This window comes from Amblyomma americanum, chromosome 2 (assembly GCF_052857255.1).
Source record: "Amblyomma americanum isolate KBUSLIRL-KWMA chromosome 2, ASM5285725v1, whole genome shotgun sequence".
Lineage (NCBI taxonomy): Eukaryota > Metazoa > Arthropoda > Arachnida > Ixodida > Ixodidae > Amblyomma > Amblyomma americanum.
The window spans coordinates 167,081,884-167,100,755 of NC_135498.1; the positions used below are offsets into that span (position 1 = coordinate 167,081,884).

Below are 18,872 nucleotides of genomic sequence, written 5' to 3' on the forward strand. Positions count from 1 at the left end.
CTCTTGGGATCCGCTCTGTTACCTTCATTACCACCGGTTACCTTGCCTTCGAATTACATGCCCTGCCCAAGCCCATTTCTTCCTCTTGATTTTGACTGGGATGTTATTAACCCGCATTTGATCCCTCACCCACTCTGCACTAGGCGTCTCAAACACGCTGAAGGTATTTCCATGTGTGGGTCCTCTGAAGAGCTGGAAGTAAAATTTTCCTTGTTAACTGCAGTGATTTACCTAGAAAAAGCATTGTTTATTTTACCTTTCTCCTGTTGAAGTTCTTACAAGCTTACGAGCTTTTGGTGGCCTAGGAAGCCTGCAAAGCGGAAAAGAAAGTGAATGAGTTTAACAAATTTGCATCATAAGCGCATTGCCTGTGCCGAAGGAAGCTATTATAATGGCATGTATACCTTTCAGTGTCTGAGTCCACATCTGTGCTGAGAAGCCTAAAATAAATCAGTTTTCCGCGTCAAAATTGTGTAACGCAGAGCTTACTAGTTTTTCTTCAACTGTCATCTCGTGTATTTTCAGGTTCCGCAGGTCTCAGAGGTCCAGGCGTCCGAGGTGGACTTGGCGTCTGAGCTGGCGTACCTCAATTTTCTTGGGAAGCCATGCCAACGTAGGCTGGTTGCGGATCACTTGCGTGATCTTCCCCATCATCCTCTGTATATTCAGTTCTGCAGCAACATGTGTAGTGTATCAGCAAATCACAGTGGCAACAAGTGACATCAATTTCATTTTATGAGTTAAAAATTCGGAATAGTGGCTGAACACATGTCATCATTCGTCAACGCAGTACCCACTACGTTCAGTCCCCATGTGCCACCAGTTCACAAATGCTTGGATTCCACTAGGAGCTCCCTTCTTTTGACTGGCTCCATGAAAACTCATGCTCAGCGTATTTCGCTTCATTTCAGAACTTCTCGACACGATACCTTTTTGACGGGTCTAAATACATAATGAGCTCTTGGTGTTAGGTCTGGTAAAATGGTCGAATGTGGGACAAGTTGAAAAGGAACATTCCTTCAATTATTGTGTATTGCATACATATCTTGCCTGTATTACTTTAAGTTTACACTTTGCGTTGCTCTTTTATTTTCACATTTTGTACACTTTTGTTTGCTTGTTAGCATTGTATCATGATAGTTTCTTGCTTTTCATCTGCGTGCTTTCTATACACCTTCTTTGCCTTGCACCTGAACCACTGCAATATTTTTATTTCTGAACAGGAGATCCCTCGGACGGTATTACTTTGGGACCTCCGTCGGTAGCACCCCGCGTTCTGAATATACCACACATTGCAATAAATATAAATGAATGAAATATTAACTGAAAAATCATTTTGACATGACTGCAGGCTGCAAATGGTTCTTGGAGCAGGCCAGAACACGACTTGCTGATCACAGTACATATCTCAATATGCATGTGTCAGCGCACTCCTTTACAGTCACAGCAGAGTATCCGAATCATTTGGTGGCAACAATAACAGAAAATCTGTGGTTTTTGGAAATGACTACTGTCACCATTCTATGCTGCTGTATTTGCTCTCTAGTGCACAGCAGTGCACTGATCCCTAGTTACCATAGGCTTTGTGCTTCAAAAAATATCCGAGTGTGATAATAGACATGCACGCAGTTTATTGGATCAATAGTACGCTGTTTTGAAGCCCGTATCGCCAACACCGTGGCATCCACCACGTTAAGAGCAATGCAGAGCAAAGTCATTACCAAAGTTTGTCTGGTGCCACTTTGTAAATTACTGCCTGCCAATTATCTCGCATCTGTTGCTCTATTGCAGTTACATTGTCTGATTGATGGTAACCTAGAGTGAGTCGCAACTGGTGTAGCGACCAGTTTTAAACTTCATGTGCCACTCATAAACTGATACAACGGACAGGAGCCTTCGTGCTGTGACATCATTCTGTAATGAATACTGGTTGTTTTTGCACTCACAAATGAGAAAATGACTGCACGCTAATTTCCTCTCATTAATGCCTACAAGGATGCCATCATTCTGCTGCAGCTGCGACAAAACATTTTAAAACAAACCTCGCATTTTAGTGCGGCCAACAGGAAGAAATTTTGAACCTACAACTTGTGTCTGATTCAACTCTGTGCTCTTGCTTGTACAGTTCAGCTCTGTGTTTGATCACGGCTGCTTGGACTCTCATATGATGTCTGGTAATGAATAAAGACTTATATTACGCATAGTTTCTTGATTAATGTGTGTTAACACGCGTGTTCACTGCTGCTTCAAAATGAAGAATGGTTCGAGTGTGCTTGAAACAGTACTTACTGCAGGCCTACTCGAGTTGTTTACAGTGAGTGCTCTTTAATGCGAAAAGCCTAATAAATGCCTACGGGCTCTGAGGCATATGAAAGGTAGCTGCATGTGCTTATGTTGTTGAAAATATAGTTTCTGTTATGAGCTTCGTTTGAAGATGCCATTCATATTAATTCTGCCAGTGCTAAGAGTTGAACTGATGTGACACTCTTTTGCGGCGCTGAACGTGAGATTGCTGCAGAGGCTGAAAAAAAATTAAAGAAAAATAAAAGAATGGATAACAATACACCAGACAGTCTACAATGCATAGCACACGACACAATTTTCCTGAAAGGGGGTCATGCTGTGTTGAGTATGCCCAGGTACTGTAGTTCTCACCACGATGATACACGCATACAAGTAACATTTGCATAACACTGTTGCCAAATTCACATTCAAAGGCATTATGCACATAGTCATGTAAAACATTCTGCTGTGCTGTCAACATGTACGTATAACAGTGTTTGCAGAGCGGTTACATAGAGATGCATGCTTGTTCTCTATTGGAGTTTGTAGGCTCTTATCCGAGGTATGTGTCTCTCGCCTTGTTTTCTACATCAAAATGCACTATAAATTTTTAAAAAGGAACAGAATATTTGAACTTACATTGCCTCTGGCGAAACGGGCTCCATGATAGCCATCATGGAGTCAACATGCCGCCACTTTATGGTGGCGATATCTGATGTCTCCACACCACTCTTCATTTTGCTTTTAATGAGGCTGCGCTGCTTCATAAACGTATCCTTGAGGTTCTTAAATTTCTTCTGGCAAGCTATACCTGCGGCAAAGGATACATGTTTACACACACCTTTATTCAGCTGTGCATCACTGCACAAATAACATGCAGCACATACTGCGTAGTCATTCTTAGATAGCATGCAACACTGGCGGGTAGCTAAATACACAAATCCGTTTTCTGGGCATTCGGCAACAGATGCTATTGTTTGCGGTCCAAAGCTTTCCGAATTGACTGCACTAGAATTTATGCACTGATCGTTTCTGCGCCTTTGGACAATCGCCCCGCACTGGTGAAACGGCCTCGCGCCAAACAAGAGCACCATTCATTTTCCTAACTAGTCTGCTGGGTGCTAATCACAGGTACATACATTTGGTTTTAATTACCGGTTCATTTCAGAAAAGCACGTTTTGGCCATCAAAAAGTTTTTCAGAGCCTGTTTGTTAAAGGGTTAATGCATATCGCGGTTCATTACGATTTCATGAGCCCCCTATGCTGACGCCTCGATTAAGGCTATATATGCGACCAGACCGCACTCAGCCATGCACAGGTCTCACTTTTATGCACGGGTAAAGGCGCGCTTGTATCAAAATAATTTCCAACGCCACTACTAAGGAACTCATTCATTGCAAGCTGTGACAGACTAGACGTTGTAAACAAGACGTACATGCGGGCAATATTGCATACATACTGCTCATGCCAAGGGCTGCTCCAATCTTGCTTCTAAGGTCGTCCTTTAAAAGATTGTCTTTATGTTGTGGGTGCCGCTTGTCATAAAGCACGCGATAATTCTTAACGGCATCAATCAACATATCCGTTGTTTGCTGCGATGTCGGTGACGCGGTCATAGCGACGATGTGTTGCTGGGAGTCCTGCGAGTGCACGGACGCCATCTTGCTCTATCGGCAGAAGCAGCTTCCTCGCCATCCTATTGGCTGACGAGATTTGGCGGATTTTTTCCGGCGGCAGAATTCGGTCCTGGACCTATCGGACTTTCCGCTGGGTATTCCGGCGGAATCTCTGCCGCGGCAGCGGATTCCGCTCGCTCTTGCCGCCGAATGTCCAAGTGTGAACGCGCCATTAGCGTGTTGCTCGCGCGTTGCGCCCTGTCTCATCGGGGCCGCGATGTGCGCGGGCAGATGCCCGACGGCTGCAGCGCGCACCGATAATCTTCACCGGCAAGCAATTTCAGCGAGGACTGAAGGGACGCTGCGGCTGTCTAAAGGCGGGGAAACGCATTGCCTGCGTTGCGAGCATCTTGCACATGACGCATTCGTTTGCAGCCGTGTATGTTGTAGGCGAAAATTCCTACGCAGGAGGAAGATCATATAATACAGGTGAAGTATCGCGCAATAAGGTAGGACGATTATAGTGATTGGAAAGCAATAGGAGCGATCCATCACCATCGGCGGCAGGAGCCCGTCGGAGGGCTCTCTAATATACGTGTACTTATTCGGCCGGCACCATGTAAATTGGCAGTGCGCACAACTGTGAAGGTGGAGGTAGCCGACGCTATTCGTAGTACGTTTAAACTAGCGACGTGCTGTACACACGCGGCGGGAGTGTGGTTCTCCAGATTAGAGCCGAGATATCTTGTAGACCACGGTGCAGGCGCGTAACTGCGGTGCCCCATCGACGCGCAGCAAAGCTGTGGCGTGGTTGTGGTCCTGTGAGGTGAACTCGTCTCAAGGCTGCACGTAGATTGCGGGAAACGCCACATTCGAGGGCTCCAGATTCACAGCGATTTTTTATAACACTTCGCACCGTAAATGCGCTGACCACGGTAACTACGACTATACGCCTTGAGCGGCTAGGCAAGCACAGCAAAGTTAGGAAGTACAACGCATTACCGTATTGGCCGTACCAGCCGTGCGCTGCGCTAGCAGTCTCTAATTTCAAAAAACCTGGGATTCATTAACGAGCACTGATACCGCGAAATTTGTTTTCGTGTTTCGCCCAAATCTAAATGCGGTCAGATTCAATACCGCGACCTGGGGTCAGCTGCAAAGCCAACGAAACATCGCGGAAAGGGAGGAGAAAAAAATATATGCCGCCACCACATGGAAGACGTTCATGTAACGAGCATTAACTGTTTGGGAGCGCCATCTATCGTCCGTGCAATGTATTACCACGTGATTAGGCTACTTTTCCATACCTCACTTCAAGCGGGCGCCTACCGCCTTGAGTTCGGATATTTTTGACCAATTTGGGCCGAAAAAGTTTTTCGACTCTTTGGAGGGCCATTTTTTCTTACATCAAGGTGGCAGGTGCCCGGTCGCCATGAGGCATAAAATTGTGAACAGCCGTGTACTGACGTCACGGCCGTTATGTTAAGCCTAACCACAACTAAATATTAACCTAATAAAACGATATTGGTGTCTAACCTGTCCTACTCATCGAGCCCGTTACGAATATGCATTAGATCATGACGTAATTGGTTATTAATTATAAGCAATTAAATGTAGGCCTCACCGTAACTATATATATTGAGTTAATTAGTAGTGGTGTCTAACGTGTTCTACTCATCTAGAGGATTCCAAATATCTAATTCGTTTTATGATGACCACATTAATAAGTAAGTTATAAGCGATTAAACAGTCACGTTACTAGTTAATTATGACGTCACAAAATAAGTGACCTCGTCAAACAATCTCCATTTCGATATACTAATGACGTCACCAATTATTCAGAAACTGGGTTGCTATATCGATTTACCATAGGGGCCGCCATCTTGAATTCCTCGGACTTCGAAAATTTTACGCCGAAGGGAGGTAGCAGCAGACCCCCAAAAAATCAAGAAACGTGATGAATAAGAGCTAACGCTCTTAAAATAAGAAAGGAATGACCAGCGCACCGCGGAAGCGAGCACAGCGAGCCGAGCACGTACAATGTGAACACACGAAAACATGCGAAGCGCATTTGTGCCGCAGTTTCGTTCGAAGAATGTAGGCTCTTATTTAAGATTTATTTATTTATTTATTGCATAGTGTAGACCTTGTTCAGGTCCAAGCAGGGTGGTAAAAACAGCAATAATACAAATAAACAATGCATCAATCAATGGAAACAGGCAACAACGAGTCTTTGCAGTCTTTTATACTTCGGGGAAAAAATAAAAACTTCAATACATCCGTCCGTGCATAATAAGGGGTTAGTTAGTTCGGATAACGGTGTCGAGTAAGCCTGGACGTTGAACAGACAGATAGGATGAAGGGTTGGTTGCTTAATCTCCATTAAAAATGATGAAAAGGAACCGCAATCGTAGATTTTTCCTTCGCTGCTAAAGAAGGTCCATGACACTATAACTCATTATTTGTGAGGGAGAGTCATATCGAGAGAATTTTGAACAGATAAATCGCACAGCTTTCCTCTGCACCATTTTAAGACATTTTATATTTTGTTTAGTAAACGGGTCCGAAACAACGCATGCATAAACAAGTTTAGGACTAATTAGTGAATAACAAGAACGCAAGTTTGCGTTAGGTGGGGAGTTTTAAGTTTATGTCGCAAAAAATATAATTTACGCAAGGCTGAAGAACGAATATTTTCAATGTGTAAATTCCATGATAATTTTTTTTAGATATTGTGACACTCAAATACTTATATTTCGTTTCTTACCGCAAAGGCAAAAGGCGACGACCCTAATGTGTAAGTAAGAATAGTGAAGCTTTCGACGAGAGAAGCGAAGAAAGACCGTCTTTTCAGTGTTAACCCGCATTCCCCAGATTTTACATTAGTTAAAAAATATCAGCAAAAGAAGCAGTTAAATCGTTTTGAACATTTGTAGAAGTGGTTTCTCGAAAATGCACACAATCGTCAGCGAACAACCTTATTTGCACAGCGGAAACAATTGCAGTAGTAATATCATTTAACCAAAACAAAAAAGCAAAGGTCCTAGGATAATTCCTTGAGGGACTCCTCAGTTCACCGGAAGACCGCAAAGATTGTTGCTCATTAATTGCTACGAACTGGAGGCGATTTGTTACATAGTTCGTTATCCATGCGATTAAAACTTCTGGAAACTCAAGAAGTCGAAGTTTTAGTATTAGCTTGTCATGTGGAACTGAATCAAAAGCTTTGCTAAAATCGAGAAATAGAGCGTCAACTTTCTCATTTTAATCAAGACATGAGGCGAGTGAACGTATTGCTGTGACTAGTTGTGTTACTGTTGAATAGCGTTTTCTAAATCCGTGTTGAACACTAGACAGTATTGAGTGTTTATCCAGAAATTCGTTAATCTGATTGGCAACAATATATTCAATTAGTTTACAACGTGAGGATGTTATTAATATTGGACGGTAATTTTCTAACAATGAACGGTCGCCCTTCTTGAATGCGGGCACAACTCTGGCTATCCCCCAGTCATCCGGTAATTTTCCAGCAGGTAGTGAAGCACGAAATATAATTACAAGGAACTTAGCAATAGATTGAGCATACTGTTTAAAAAAAATGTTTGCAAGGTTGTCAGGAGCACATGAAGATTTAGTTTTTATGTTTAATAGCACCAAAAATATGTCAGGGTACGAAATAAAATTCGCTTCAGATGGGTGAAACGTATTCTCCTCGGATGTACAAATGCCAGATTTACATAATACTCTATGGAAATATTCACTGAAATGACTCGCAATATCCTGGTGGTCGGTAATGATTGATCCGTCTATGCAAATTTGTGATACTGGTTTCTTTTATTTTTCGCTTAAATAGTTCCAGAACTTTTCGGGCTGCTGAGCAATAAAGTTTGCAAACACTGCATTATTGAAGTAGCGTTCCTTCGAGGTGCGTACTGCGAGCGCGGTTTTGTTTCATTTCTGTATTGTCATCGAGCTACGAAGGTTTTTTTCTTAAACCGTTTTATCTTGCGCGTCATGTGGATAATTTCTCTTGTCATCCACGGGGTTTGTTTCTGAACTAGTTTGCGTTTATCAGGCACAAAGTTACTAATACACAACTGACACATGTCTGAAACAACTGGCCCAAGATGACACCAAAGTTTTATCACTTCATTGTCGTTAAAGTCTGTGGGGCATGATTCTTATAGCTGCATCATTTGCACCTGAGTAGTCCTTGAAGGAACGCTTCACAGGTCTCTCAGATGGAGTAGAATTGACTATGTGTACATCGATACTGACAAGCCGGTGATCAGATATACCTTCTACAAATGCAACACTATATTCAGTTATCATTCTGGGCAAGAATACCACATCAACAACAGATTGGCAAGGTCCTTGCACAGGTGTTGGCTCCTGAACTATTTGAACCAGGTCATGCGTTAGCATTATGTTAAGCATGCTGTTTAAACGTTTACTCTTCCGTGAAAGTGCTTCCAAACGCTTCCAATTAATGTCAGGTAGGTTCAGGTCACCCAGTAGTAACAATTTATTTGACTGTAAATGAGCCTTGTTTTCTTGTATCTTGTCTAGCTTCTCAGGTGGCGCATCGGGTAAATTGCGCACATAAGAAATTTCATTCATTTAGTTCACTGCGCATACCACGTGGTCATTAACTCACTACACAAATTCAGGCTTGACGAGAACAGCGCGCCTTTGCGTGGTTCGTTTAACGCCGCGCATAAGAGCTGCCCTCTTTCTGTTTGCGTCGGGAAAATTGTCGCATTGGTCCATAAGCATTTCGAATACGCGGGTGGCGAGAGCATAAACATCGTCTCTCCGTCCACCTGACAATTACGCACGCGACGGCACTGAAAAGCGCGCGAGAAAGGCGCGATCGTACGCGCGAAACCCTTTTCTCCCGCGTGCAGACGTATGTCAGCGCCAGAGGAGCTAATTGGCTTGTGCATGCCCGATCGAAAATGCGCTTCAGTTCACTGAGGGCGCTGTTCGCTGGCGCGCGCAGCGCCGCCCTGCGAAGGGGTTGTCTCCCTATTGCTAATAACATAGCCTTCATTGTATCTTAGCGCAAACTTAATTTTTGCCCATGCCTAGATTCTTTTTGACATCTTTTAGGCTACCGCCGTTATTCAGCGCATTATCGACCATGTCCGGCATTCTCGGACGAAATATTGAATATTGGATTATTGTAAGGCACTTGAGCAAGGTGTGTTTCTAGCGAATTGGTTAAGAACCACTCTGCGAAGCACAGCGCTGGCAGAAAACGGAGGAGAACAATGAGGACACACAATGTAAGGTACTCTGATGGAAATATTTATGGTAATGGTCCATCCTTCGATGCATAGCAATACTTTTCAAGTTTTTCCATCACTCGCATCGACTAGTTAAGACTGCCATGGGAAACCAATGGGGAACGTTTCTGACGCCAGCAAAAACATTAACAGCAAAAAAATGCAAACATGCCGATGGGATATCTGCGGATATATTTATTGTTATAGTGAAATCTTAAAATATATTGTAAACTTGCGTTCATGAACCCTTTCTCGTTGAAAAATGCTTTTGTCCAAAATTGCTGAGTACTATTTCTCCATAATATAGCTCCTTGCGCTCGTATAATTGCTTCGATAGTTCTGACCTCTCTATCCTATCTGTGCAGTTGGTGGCTTTCATACCTTTACAGTTCTTAATCCGGTATTTTGTCTCCGATCGTGCCATCCACTTTTATTGCGCTTTTAGTAATCATATTTGTGAGATTACCATTAATCGCCTGATTCATAAGGTCATCACCCTCCATTAAAGCGAAAAATCTGTTCCGAAGCGTGATGCTGATTTGCCCTACTTTGACTCACGCCAACTCGTTGATGTGCCTTTACTTTAATAGTTTCTCCCGTTCATTATTCAAATATAGGCTAATTCTAGACTCCACCATCCTATATTTATACATCGCCTGCCGAGAACCTACACATACTGCACTGTGCCAGGATGCAAGTACAATATGAAGTTTATATAAATTTTTGTTTCGTCGTCCGGGCTATTCCAAATCTACTTCCAGCATTCCCGTTTGCGGCAGAAGTTATTAATGATCCTTATACTATTTTGTTCTGTGTACTTTGCTATTCCTAGAACCTATGCCGCAGTCCCTAACCGCCTGGCCGCCTCCCTGCTTCTTGCTTACCTTTCCTCTCAAGTCGCCGACCAGGACACTTGCACCGCGATTTTACTCTATCCATTGCCGATTCCACGTCTTAGAACTTTTCGACTATCTCGTCATCATGCCTGAATGTATAACAATAGTGTAGGCCTGTATAACGTTCAATTTGTGCCTCTTATTAAGCTGTATTGTGATAAGTGCCACCCTCTATTTAATGCTGTAGAATTCCTCTATGTTGCCAGCTACATTTTCATTGCTAAGGAATCCCACATCTAGCTCTCGCCGGCCCGCTAAACCGCAATAGGGTAGTGCGCGCCCACTATCTAACACTGTACATCCTTCATCTCTTCTAACCTAACTAAACCCTATGGCATTCCGTTCAATACCCGCTCTAGTTCCTCGGACAGCACTGCTGGAAAGCCTCGCTGAATAAGGTTCTAGCGTTAAACATCATGGAGTGAACAGAGCAATCTTCGACAGACACAGTAGGACGATGAACAAGGCGAACACAGCGCTGTGTCTAGCCCGCAAAAACATCTTAACTAGTTTTAAACGTTTCGAGGTTCAATTTCCAATGGCGGCCTCTCGGGCACCCGAAGGAAACAATTCCTGCGAGCTGCCTTAGCAATTATTAAGCAGGTTATATGGTCTTCGGCAGTGGAATAGCAAGCTGGGCATGAACATGCCACAATCTAGAAATGATGGCGCACAAATGCTTGAACATTCCAGAACTACATCACAGCTTTTTTTGTAGGCTTCATTAAGACGGTCCCCGAACTCTGTGAAATATGCAAAACCCAGAGAAAAACAGTACGGCGATTTATAACTCTACAGGATGAAGTGCACGCAACGATACCTCATAAAATGACCGCTTAATTCTTGCATGTAGAAGTGCGCACGGCTGGTCTTTAATAAACGGTCTCGTGGTCACCTAGATAGAACGACTTCTTGTAGCTTCCGGCCAAGTGCACATTTGTTCAGCATTGTTCTAAACTTCCGACACCAAAAACCTGCTTACCAACTATTTTCTTCAGCATCTTAGCACGGTGCAAAACGACAAAATAGAAAGAAAGGCTACATGACGCAAGCGGCTGACTTAGAAGTTAAAATCTTTTACACAGAAACAAAATTTCCTTTGCCTCTCAATTACAGTAGTGTAGGATCCAATAAAGAGGTTCTGTACCACTTGCGCGAGAAACCCGCTGGTCGTCTGCGCAAGTATAATTTGTTTTGTTTTTTTGTCCTGGCTCCCTTCAAAACCGCACGCGTGTTCCGCGTTCTCTGGATAATGCTTTCAGTTCATACCGCTTGTTTAGCTTGGCCTATTTCTGTGTCCATCGTATTTTTTGCGCTGTGCGAATATGAAAGAGTACCAACTTGCCTAGTTTTCTGCATTTCCTCGTGCTCCTGCTGTTTACCTGACTTGCACGGGTTCCGTTGCAGAGAGCCCGGAGGGCAGCGACCTAGTGCAAGAAGATGCCGCTCCGCTCTCGCCCCCTATGGCAGGACCCACAGTCCCCGAAGGCCCGTCGCCCTTCGACTCGCCTATAGTTGACGGTGGGTGACGTCCGCATCTGCGGGCGACCACTTAGCCCTGCTCACCGTGATGCCTTCAAGAGCGCCTCAGCACACCTCTCAAGTACAATGGCGGCCCATGTATCAGACGGCATGTTGGTAATGGTGATTGGGTTTTAATGCCCTGAAACTGTGCATGCACTATAAGGGGCGCCGTAATGGACGGATATATTTGGGCCCCCTGGGGTTCTGTTGCGTGCGGTGAAAGCGCACAATTCACCTCTGTCGATCCCACTACCTTGGGCTTGACAGCCGAATGTCAAAGCCACTGCGACAGCGAAGCGGCTTATTTGTGAATGCATGCGTGGCCAGCTCTCCGTCACAGTTTGCTAAAGAGTATGCTTCCACTTTAGTGTACTCCTGCAATAAAAAATGTGACTGCTCATTTATCAGGGATTTCAATCAGTGACGATTGCAAGTTCCTTTACACATTACTTTCTTTCCCGCAGTAGTGACTTATGCTATCTATGAACGCAAAGTAGAGAATGACCACTTCCACGTATGCGGGCATGTAGCAGGGACTCCGGAACCTTTTTTTTAGTGTTGGGGCCAGACTTCGAGCTTATTTTGTTATTTATTTATTTATTTAATGCTGATTTTGAGAATCAATTTACATAATCATGATCAATATATTCATTCTAAAAACAGCGCACGCTGTTTTCCTCAATGTTCAAAGGTCGATTTAAACTGTCACGTTGTGGTGACGACACTCCAGTAGTCAGGAAGACAACGAAAAGGCTTCCAAAAGAAACTGTTTAAGGGGTTGACTCCCGCCAATTAAGAACTGAATGAGTCGGCGGCGGCGATAGCCACAAGCGTGCTCGGCGGTCATCGAAGTGAATGCCTGCATTTCTTAGCCGCGCTCAGTTTAAAGGTGGCAAGAAACCTTCGAGGTAAAGAGCGAAGAGCAACTACAACAATCTGGAAAATTGTGGAAGCATTTGCACGTGGCAACGATCAATGGAGATAAGTCTGGTCACATCTCGCATAACAAAAAAAATGATAAAGCCATGCGCTGGTGGTTTTGAATGCGAACGATCAAACGGTGCAAAGATAAACGGCAATATAAAACGAACTGAAATGGGCAGCTTTATAGATGTGCGCACTAGGAGTGATCAATTGGTGAAAAAAGTTTGTGAATAGTTTGTTAAAAGTCTGGTAATCATGATCATGTACACGGGTCAGTCAGACGACTTCTGTTGCGACATGACTGGTTTAGGTTACTCATATAGGAAATCTGTGATTTGCATTAAAAGGGCCCTAGAACTGAAGTGTTTCAACTGTCAGAAATCTGATCCAAGTGCAAGCAATTGGAGACTTGGTGGTGGGGGGGGGGGGGGGGGGGGGGTGCGCTGCCCCCTCTGGAAAAACGTTGGGGAAGGAGAAGCGGCCGCCCCCCCTTGCACCCCCCCTCTCCCACCTGTTCCAGGGTCCCTGGCATGTAGGAACAACCTATAGGCGACAGAGGAGGAGTACCTTCGCCGGAGGAATCTGTAATACAATCGCATTTTACTCCTAAGGGTAGGTTAAGCGTTATGTGGTGGTTAAAGAACAGTATCCCTGACTGCGAAGTGATAAGCAGAGGACCCCAAGCCGCTGAAGGGAGCCATTATCGCTATTGCGTCGTACTGTTAAGGCAGAGCTTAAGTGCCCGTGCTAAGTTTCTTACCAGTGCAGCGGTTTCATCATTGCGCCGGTTAAAACCGGTACCAAAAATGCGGAGCAGGCAGCTGTCGCCCGCTTTCACTCTGTATTCAGTATATAATAACCCCATGGCGCGCAGGGAACCGTCGCCCATCGCGCGCCATCAAGCTGCTACTGCCGCCGCCGTCGACCCGACGCGGCCGAGGCAGTGGGCTGCGCGTCGTCGTGCCCGGGGAGTCGTCGCCCGAGACCGTCAAGCGCAGCTTGCGCCGAGACTCGCGTGAGTCCTCTGTGAGGCCTGCTTCCGCTGGGTGCACGTGCGCTAAGCTGTAGCCGTTCAGCATTCGCCGAGTAGACCAACTGTCTTTTTCAGTTATGTCGCGAAAGATTCGCGTGCTTATAACGGCCCAGCAAGCGCCGTATTGATTGGAAGATCCACTTGCAGACGCTGCTTTCCTCGAGCCAATCGTGTTCGGAGACCCTGCACTCTTGGGCATCGTCCTCTGGCACAGCTCGTAAGTGCGCATGAAATTCGCCGCGGAGCATTGCCTGCAGAATTCATTTAAACGCTTTGGGCCACACGTGTTCGCACAGTCTATGAGGTGGCCACGAAGCTTTTATATGGTTCAAAAAGCCCCCCCCCCCCCCCCATGCATTGCTATCACTCTGTTCTCAAAAGCTCACGTCGCACTGTAGCCCAAATCAACTCCTGCGCCGCGCTGCCTGACTTGGTCTGCTATCCAGCGGCTAGGTTTCTGTCTTAATAATAGCTCCCATTAATCTAACTGAATCAATCCCGCCTGTATTTTTCAATCTGTCACATCATCCTGTTACAAATATAAGAGCGCGGACGCTTCGTTCTGTGGTCATCCACCACCATTATCAGATGGGGGCCACGCGCTAGCTAACTGCACGAGACGAAGCTGCAACCCGTTTTCTGCAGCCTCCGCGACGTGGCGCCGTCCAGCAGGATCCCACGTGACCATCCTAAGCAGTCACTAAACACAGAAACTAGCGACCGGGGAAGGACGTGGAAGGGGACAGGAAAAAGCTTGATTCGGCATTTACGGCCGACGCGAAAAGCATCCATTAAAAAAGAAGGTGTCTGCATTTCTGTGGCGTGAAATAAATACGCACACTTTTTGGGACATTCAACCCGCCGTGGTGGCTCAGAGATTGTGGTGCTCGGCTGACGGCCCGAAAGACGCGGGTTCAATCCCCTCCGCGGTGGTTGTATTTCAATGGAGGCGAAACGATAGAGGCCCGTGTGCTGTGCGATGGCAGAGCACGTTAAAGAACCCCGGGCGGTCGAAATTATCCGAAGTCCTCCACTACGGCGTCCTTCATAGTCAGAGTCACTTTGGGACGTTAAGCCCAATGGAGAACCTAAAGCCAAAACTTTTTTGGGCATTCATACTGGCGTCTCGGACCAAATGTATTCACATTGTAAGAACAGTACAGCGCACGTAGTTATTCACTATTATGCAGTTCCTTAAATTATTATCAAAATATTGTGTTTTTCATCACCTGCATAGAATGGAAGGTGGGAGCATTTATACATGACTGTCAGCCCTATCTATTACACCGCACATTCAGGAAAGGGAGAAAGTCCCCCAATTAAGCAGAGAGTCATGCACCAACTGGTAGTGTCTCTGTATTGGTGGCAACAGGAAACTCGAATAGTTATGCTTAGCGTCTCTTCTATTTGGTTAGCGTGCAAACATCCATATCACATGTCTCTCAAAGTACATTTTTACAGCAAAAGTCTCACAACAAGGTATGAATATGCCGGCGAAGTACTTAGGTAACAAAGCAAGTGATGCTGTTCCGAGCGCGCTTATCCTCCTCAAGATTATAGTTCGCGGCCCCATCGTAGCGTGGCGACGGGGATATACTATAAATCAGGGCTAGAAATAAATGAGAGTGCCGCTGGCAGATTGGCACTAGGTGCGAACGACAAAATCACATGAGGCAGCACAGCGAGGCATGGAATGCGCACCGTTCGAAGCCAGGGAACCGCTCAGAGTTTTAAAATATATGAGGAACGCCTGGCAAAAATCGACGATAACAGGCGGGCAGCTAAGGTGCTTAAAGAAACAGCGTAGACTTAGAGGGACGGAAAATGAGTAGAAAACTAACTAGCCAGCACTCAGGAAACCAGGAAGGAGAAATAGAGTTTTAAACGACAGGCAAAAAATGCAGAGGGTAAGAGTTGGAATCCTTCAATGAGAAAAAAAAGCTTGCCTGCACAGAAAACGGAAAAGGCAAATCAGCCAGGAATCGATCTATGGTAACCCAAGAGAGCGCCCTACTCTTTGAAGCGGGATTAGGGCGTATTAGAATGCGAAGCTACAAAAACAAATTTGACCAAGAAGATGACATGTGCAGTGTGTGGTATATCTGCGGAAACAATTCGACATCTTATACTAAAATGTGGCAGTATTCATCCAGATTCCAATGCAGGTACAGTCACTCTTCCTGGTACCCCTTGCGTTTAGAAAACAATAGTCATCTCAATGAATCTGCAGTAGACGTTACCAAAAAGCGATCGGAAGATTGGTGGCTCAAAGAAGGGCGGTTACGCAAAGTTACAAGTTCAAGATTAAAATTTTTATTTAAGGAAAATGGTGAATTTACAGCCAACACCATCAAGGTTGGCGAATTGCCTAAAAAATATAATTTAAAAACACAAGCATGATGATAAGTTCAACCACCGCGCTTCAAAGGGGTCACTGCTATTTACATCCATCCGCAAAAACCGGAGGGCGCCTCTTCAAGCAATCGAGCGGAGAGCGCTTACGTCGGCAGCCAGCCTCGCCGTTCACTTCCGAAGTCCTTACGTCGGTCGTATAGACGACCAATGCCGGGCAGACTTTCGAACCAGGGACGCGGCAAGTAAGCATGCTGCACGAGTCTGAAGAGGTTGCACCATCACTGCCTTCGACCAAACGTTTAGGAAGGAGCCGCTGGTACTAAATGCCAGGACTCCGAGGTGCGACAGCGAGAGGCAGGAGCCTCCGGCAGAGAATTCAAAATCCAGCGTTTTGACCACAGAGTACCGAAGGTGCCCGCCAGCGATTGGCATCTGGGCAGAATTTCAAGGCGAAAGCATTGAATGGCTCATGCTCGCGGCCACGATCGCGTCCGTTCGTAACGCTTTCTAACTCGAATAACTCGGAAACCAAAAAAGATAGAAGAAAAAAAAAACAATCGCATCAGATAGAGGAGGAAAATGAAACATAGCAGCCAAGTTTGATGTTTTTAGAGTAATTAGTTAATTTATTATAGCCAAAAATGTAGAAATTGCGTCGAACTAACGCGGACGTCGATATAGCCAAAAAAACGGTGTGGCACCACATGCACCGAAAATCCTCACAGAAAAGTGCAGTTAATCGGCAACTAATAAAGATACGAGAAAAAAATGGTTGCATGGGGAAGAGGAGAAAAAAATGAACTTGAAGCCAAGTTTGATGACTGTAGAGTAATTAGTTTATTAGTTATAGCGAAAAGTGAAAGGGTGTGACGTCAATTCGCTGGAAGTCGTCACAGCAAAGCGCAATAACTCGGGAACTAATAAATATATGAGGGAAAAAATGGTTGCATCGGAAAGAGGAGAAAAAATAAACTTGGAAGCGAAGTTTGATGACTGTAGAGTAAGCTTCAACAAGAGTAAGCGTCAAGTGGTTAAGTCGAAAAAATAAAAAAAAACCAACACAAGATTAGAAGTTCAGAAGCAACGTCAACAAGAGTAAGCGCTAAGTGGTTCAGCAGAAAAATAAAAAAAATCATAGGAATGCTTCTTCCTTATTGATAATTCACAGAAGCAGCAATAGTAACAGCCAAAGTCACGCGCAAAGGCTTTCGCCTCACGCAGTTTGGAGAGTTCAAATTGCCCCGCTAAATGTTTTTCATCATGCATTTAGTCCACTTCAGTACCATCTTCCGTGCATAATCATTGTTATGTGCCACCGATCACTGCACTTCAAGAACAACACACTGCGTAACCACGGTGGGTTTGGTTTGAGATAAGCTCAGTAGGCACAGATCTGCAGTCGGTACCATTGAACCACCCACTGTCTGGTTGCGACCCTTCTCCGCCACTTTCCAAGATGCATGGCACTGAGGGCGACTCTTATGCTGTGTGGAAGGTTATGTCAAGATATATAGGCTTTTAACTTTTTCCGGTAGCATGTCAGCCGACGCCACTAAAATTTATTGACATCGTGCACGGAAAGAATGTGCCCCTCCACCAAAACTACCACAGCGTCATATATAACAATGTAGAGGCATGCAGTGAGTATAGAGTACCTGGTATTCTTGCTTGTCAGACACGCACAAACTTTGTTGGAGATCATTTTAAATCTGTGCTGTTGACATGTTTTCTCAAAAGTTCACTACATGTCACTACTAAAGTAATTTATTGCCATGACTGCAAGAGAAAATTTAGAAAAAGTTTGGGTACCATTGTATCCTCTCATTCTGTAGTGTTCATGTAGGCAGATGCGAGATACGAATATACTTGTCCATGAGATTGGCAACGCTTTGGCAAATGTCTGCAATCCGCAGCCTTTCCAGTGAAGAAGGGGAGAGCACAACCGTCCTGCAGGGTCTGGTTGACGTGACTTACTACGAAAACAAGGCACATTCCAAAATGCTTAAACTGGAAGGACGCAAGTATTGAGCTGTATTTTGGTAAATCTGGCCTGTAACCCTCTCGGAAGGAAGCTTGGCGGACAAAACTTCCTGAGTGTCTATTTCGGTTCTTTCAATTATTCGCCAAAAACTCGCTCCAAGGCGGAGCAGTACTTTGTGTTGTTTGTGGTCTTCAGCACACGGAAGGTTTGGCCAAAAGAAGGTAGGTTTGAGCTGATCTGAACATATATAAAGTTTAACGGTGTGGAGAGCAGAGAATTGTTTTATGGGGGCTTAACGTCCCAAAGCGACTCATGCTATGAGGGACGCCGTAGTGAAGGGCTCCGGAAATTTCTACCACCTGGGGTTCTTTAACGTGCACTGACATCGCACAGTACACGGGCCTCTAGAAGTTCGCCTCCATCGAAATTTGACCGCCGCGTCTTTCGGATCAGCAGCTGAGCGTCATAACAACTAAGCCATCGCGGCAGCCAGAAAGCAGAGGAGAAGTAGAAGTGTTCGGCGAAACCTTTCCAGCAACAATTCCGTGGTTTTCGCGAATGTTTTTCGTCGAACCTTTCCAGCTGTTTTTGCTTGCCATACTAATCGGAAATTGACTGATCACAAATGGCATGAGAATCAGTTTACATTCAATGGGGACCGATGTATCACCGGCGTTAAGAATAAACAGACCCAGGACTGTGTCTTCGTGGCATCGGAAGGGCAAGCTGTCTCAATATGCTGCACTCGTTTGATGTCAGGAAGTTTCCTATGTGGCGTCACGAATATATGTGTGAAGGGATCACTCCTTTAGTATTAAAGCATGATTTGTCTATAGCCATGTGACTGTCCTTGACCGACTGAAGCGCCTACTTGCTCCACTCCATTTGCAAGCAACAGAGGAAATGCAGGCTTCCGTCTCTTTCCCATTAGGCATATTGTGAACATGCAAAAAGGAAAGGTTTCCGACTCG

At 45.0% G+C, this 18,872-nt stretch overlaps 1 protein-coding gene across 1 annotated transcript; it reads right to left on the reverse strand.

The window, feature by feature from the left end:
* Window positions 1-586: 586 nt before the first annotated feature.
* LOC144120217 (uncharacterized) lies at window positions 587-3,864 on the reverse strand. The gene is made up of 3 exons (XM_077652625.1): window positions 3,744-3,864; window positions 2,923-3,094; window positions 587-671 (listed from the first exon to the last, which is right to left on the reverse strand). Exons 1-3 carry the CDS (start codon window positions 3,862-3,864, stop codon window positions 587-589), a joined length of 378 nt encoding a protein of 125 aa, XP_077508751.1.
* Window positions 3,865-18,872: the final 15,008 nt, after the last annotated feature.

Excerpts from the sequence above, each read along its gene's own strand:
- LOC144120217 (XM_077652625.1), bottom strand. The coding sequence starts at position 3,864 with ATGTTGATTGATGCCGTTAAGAATTATCGCGTGCTTTATGACAAGCGG. Across the intron at positions 3,095-3,743 it reads AGCAGCCCTTGGCATGAGCA|GTATAGCTTGCCAGAAGAAA; the intron begins GTATGTATGCAA and ends CCTTTGCCGCAG. Across the intron at positions 672-2,922 it reads CCCGTTTCGCCAGAGGCAAT|AACTGAATATACAGAGGATG; the intron begins GTAAGTTCAAAT and ends ATGTTGCTGCAG.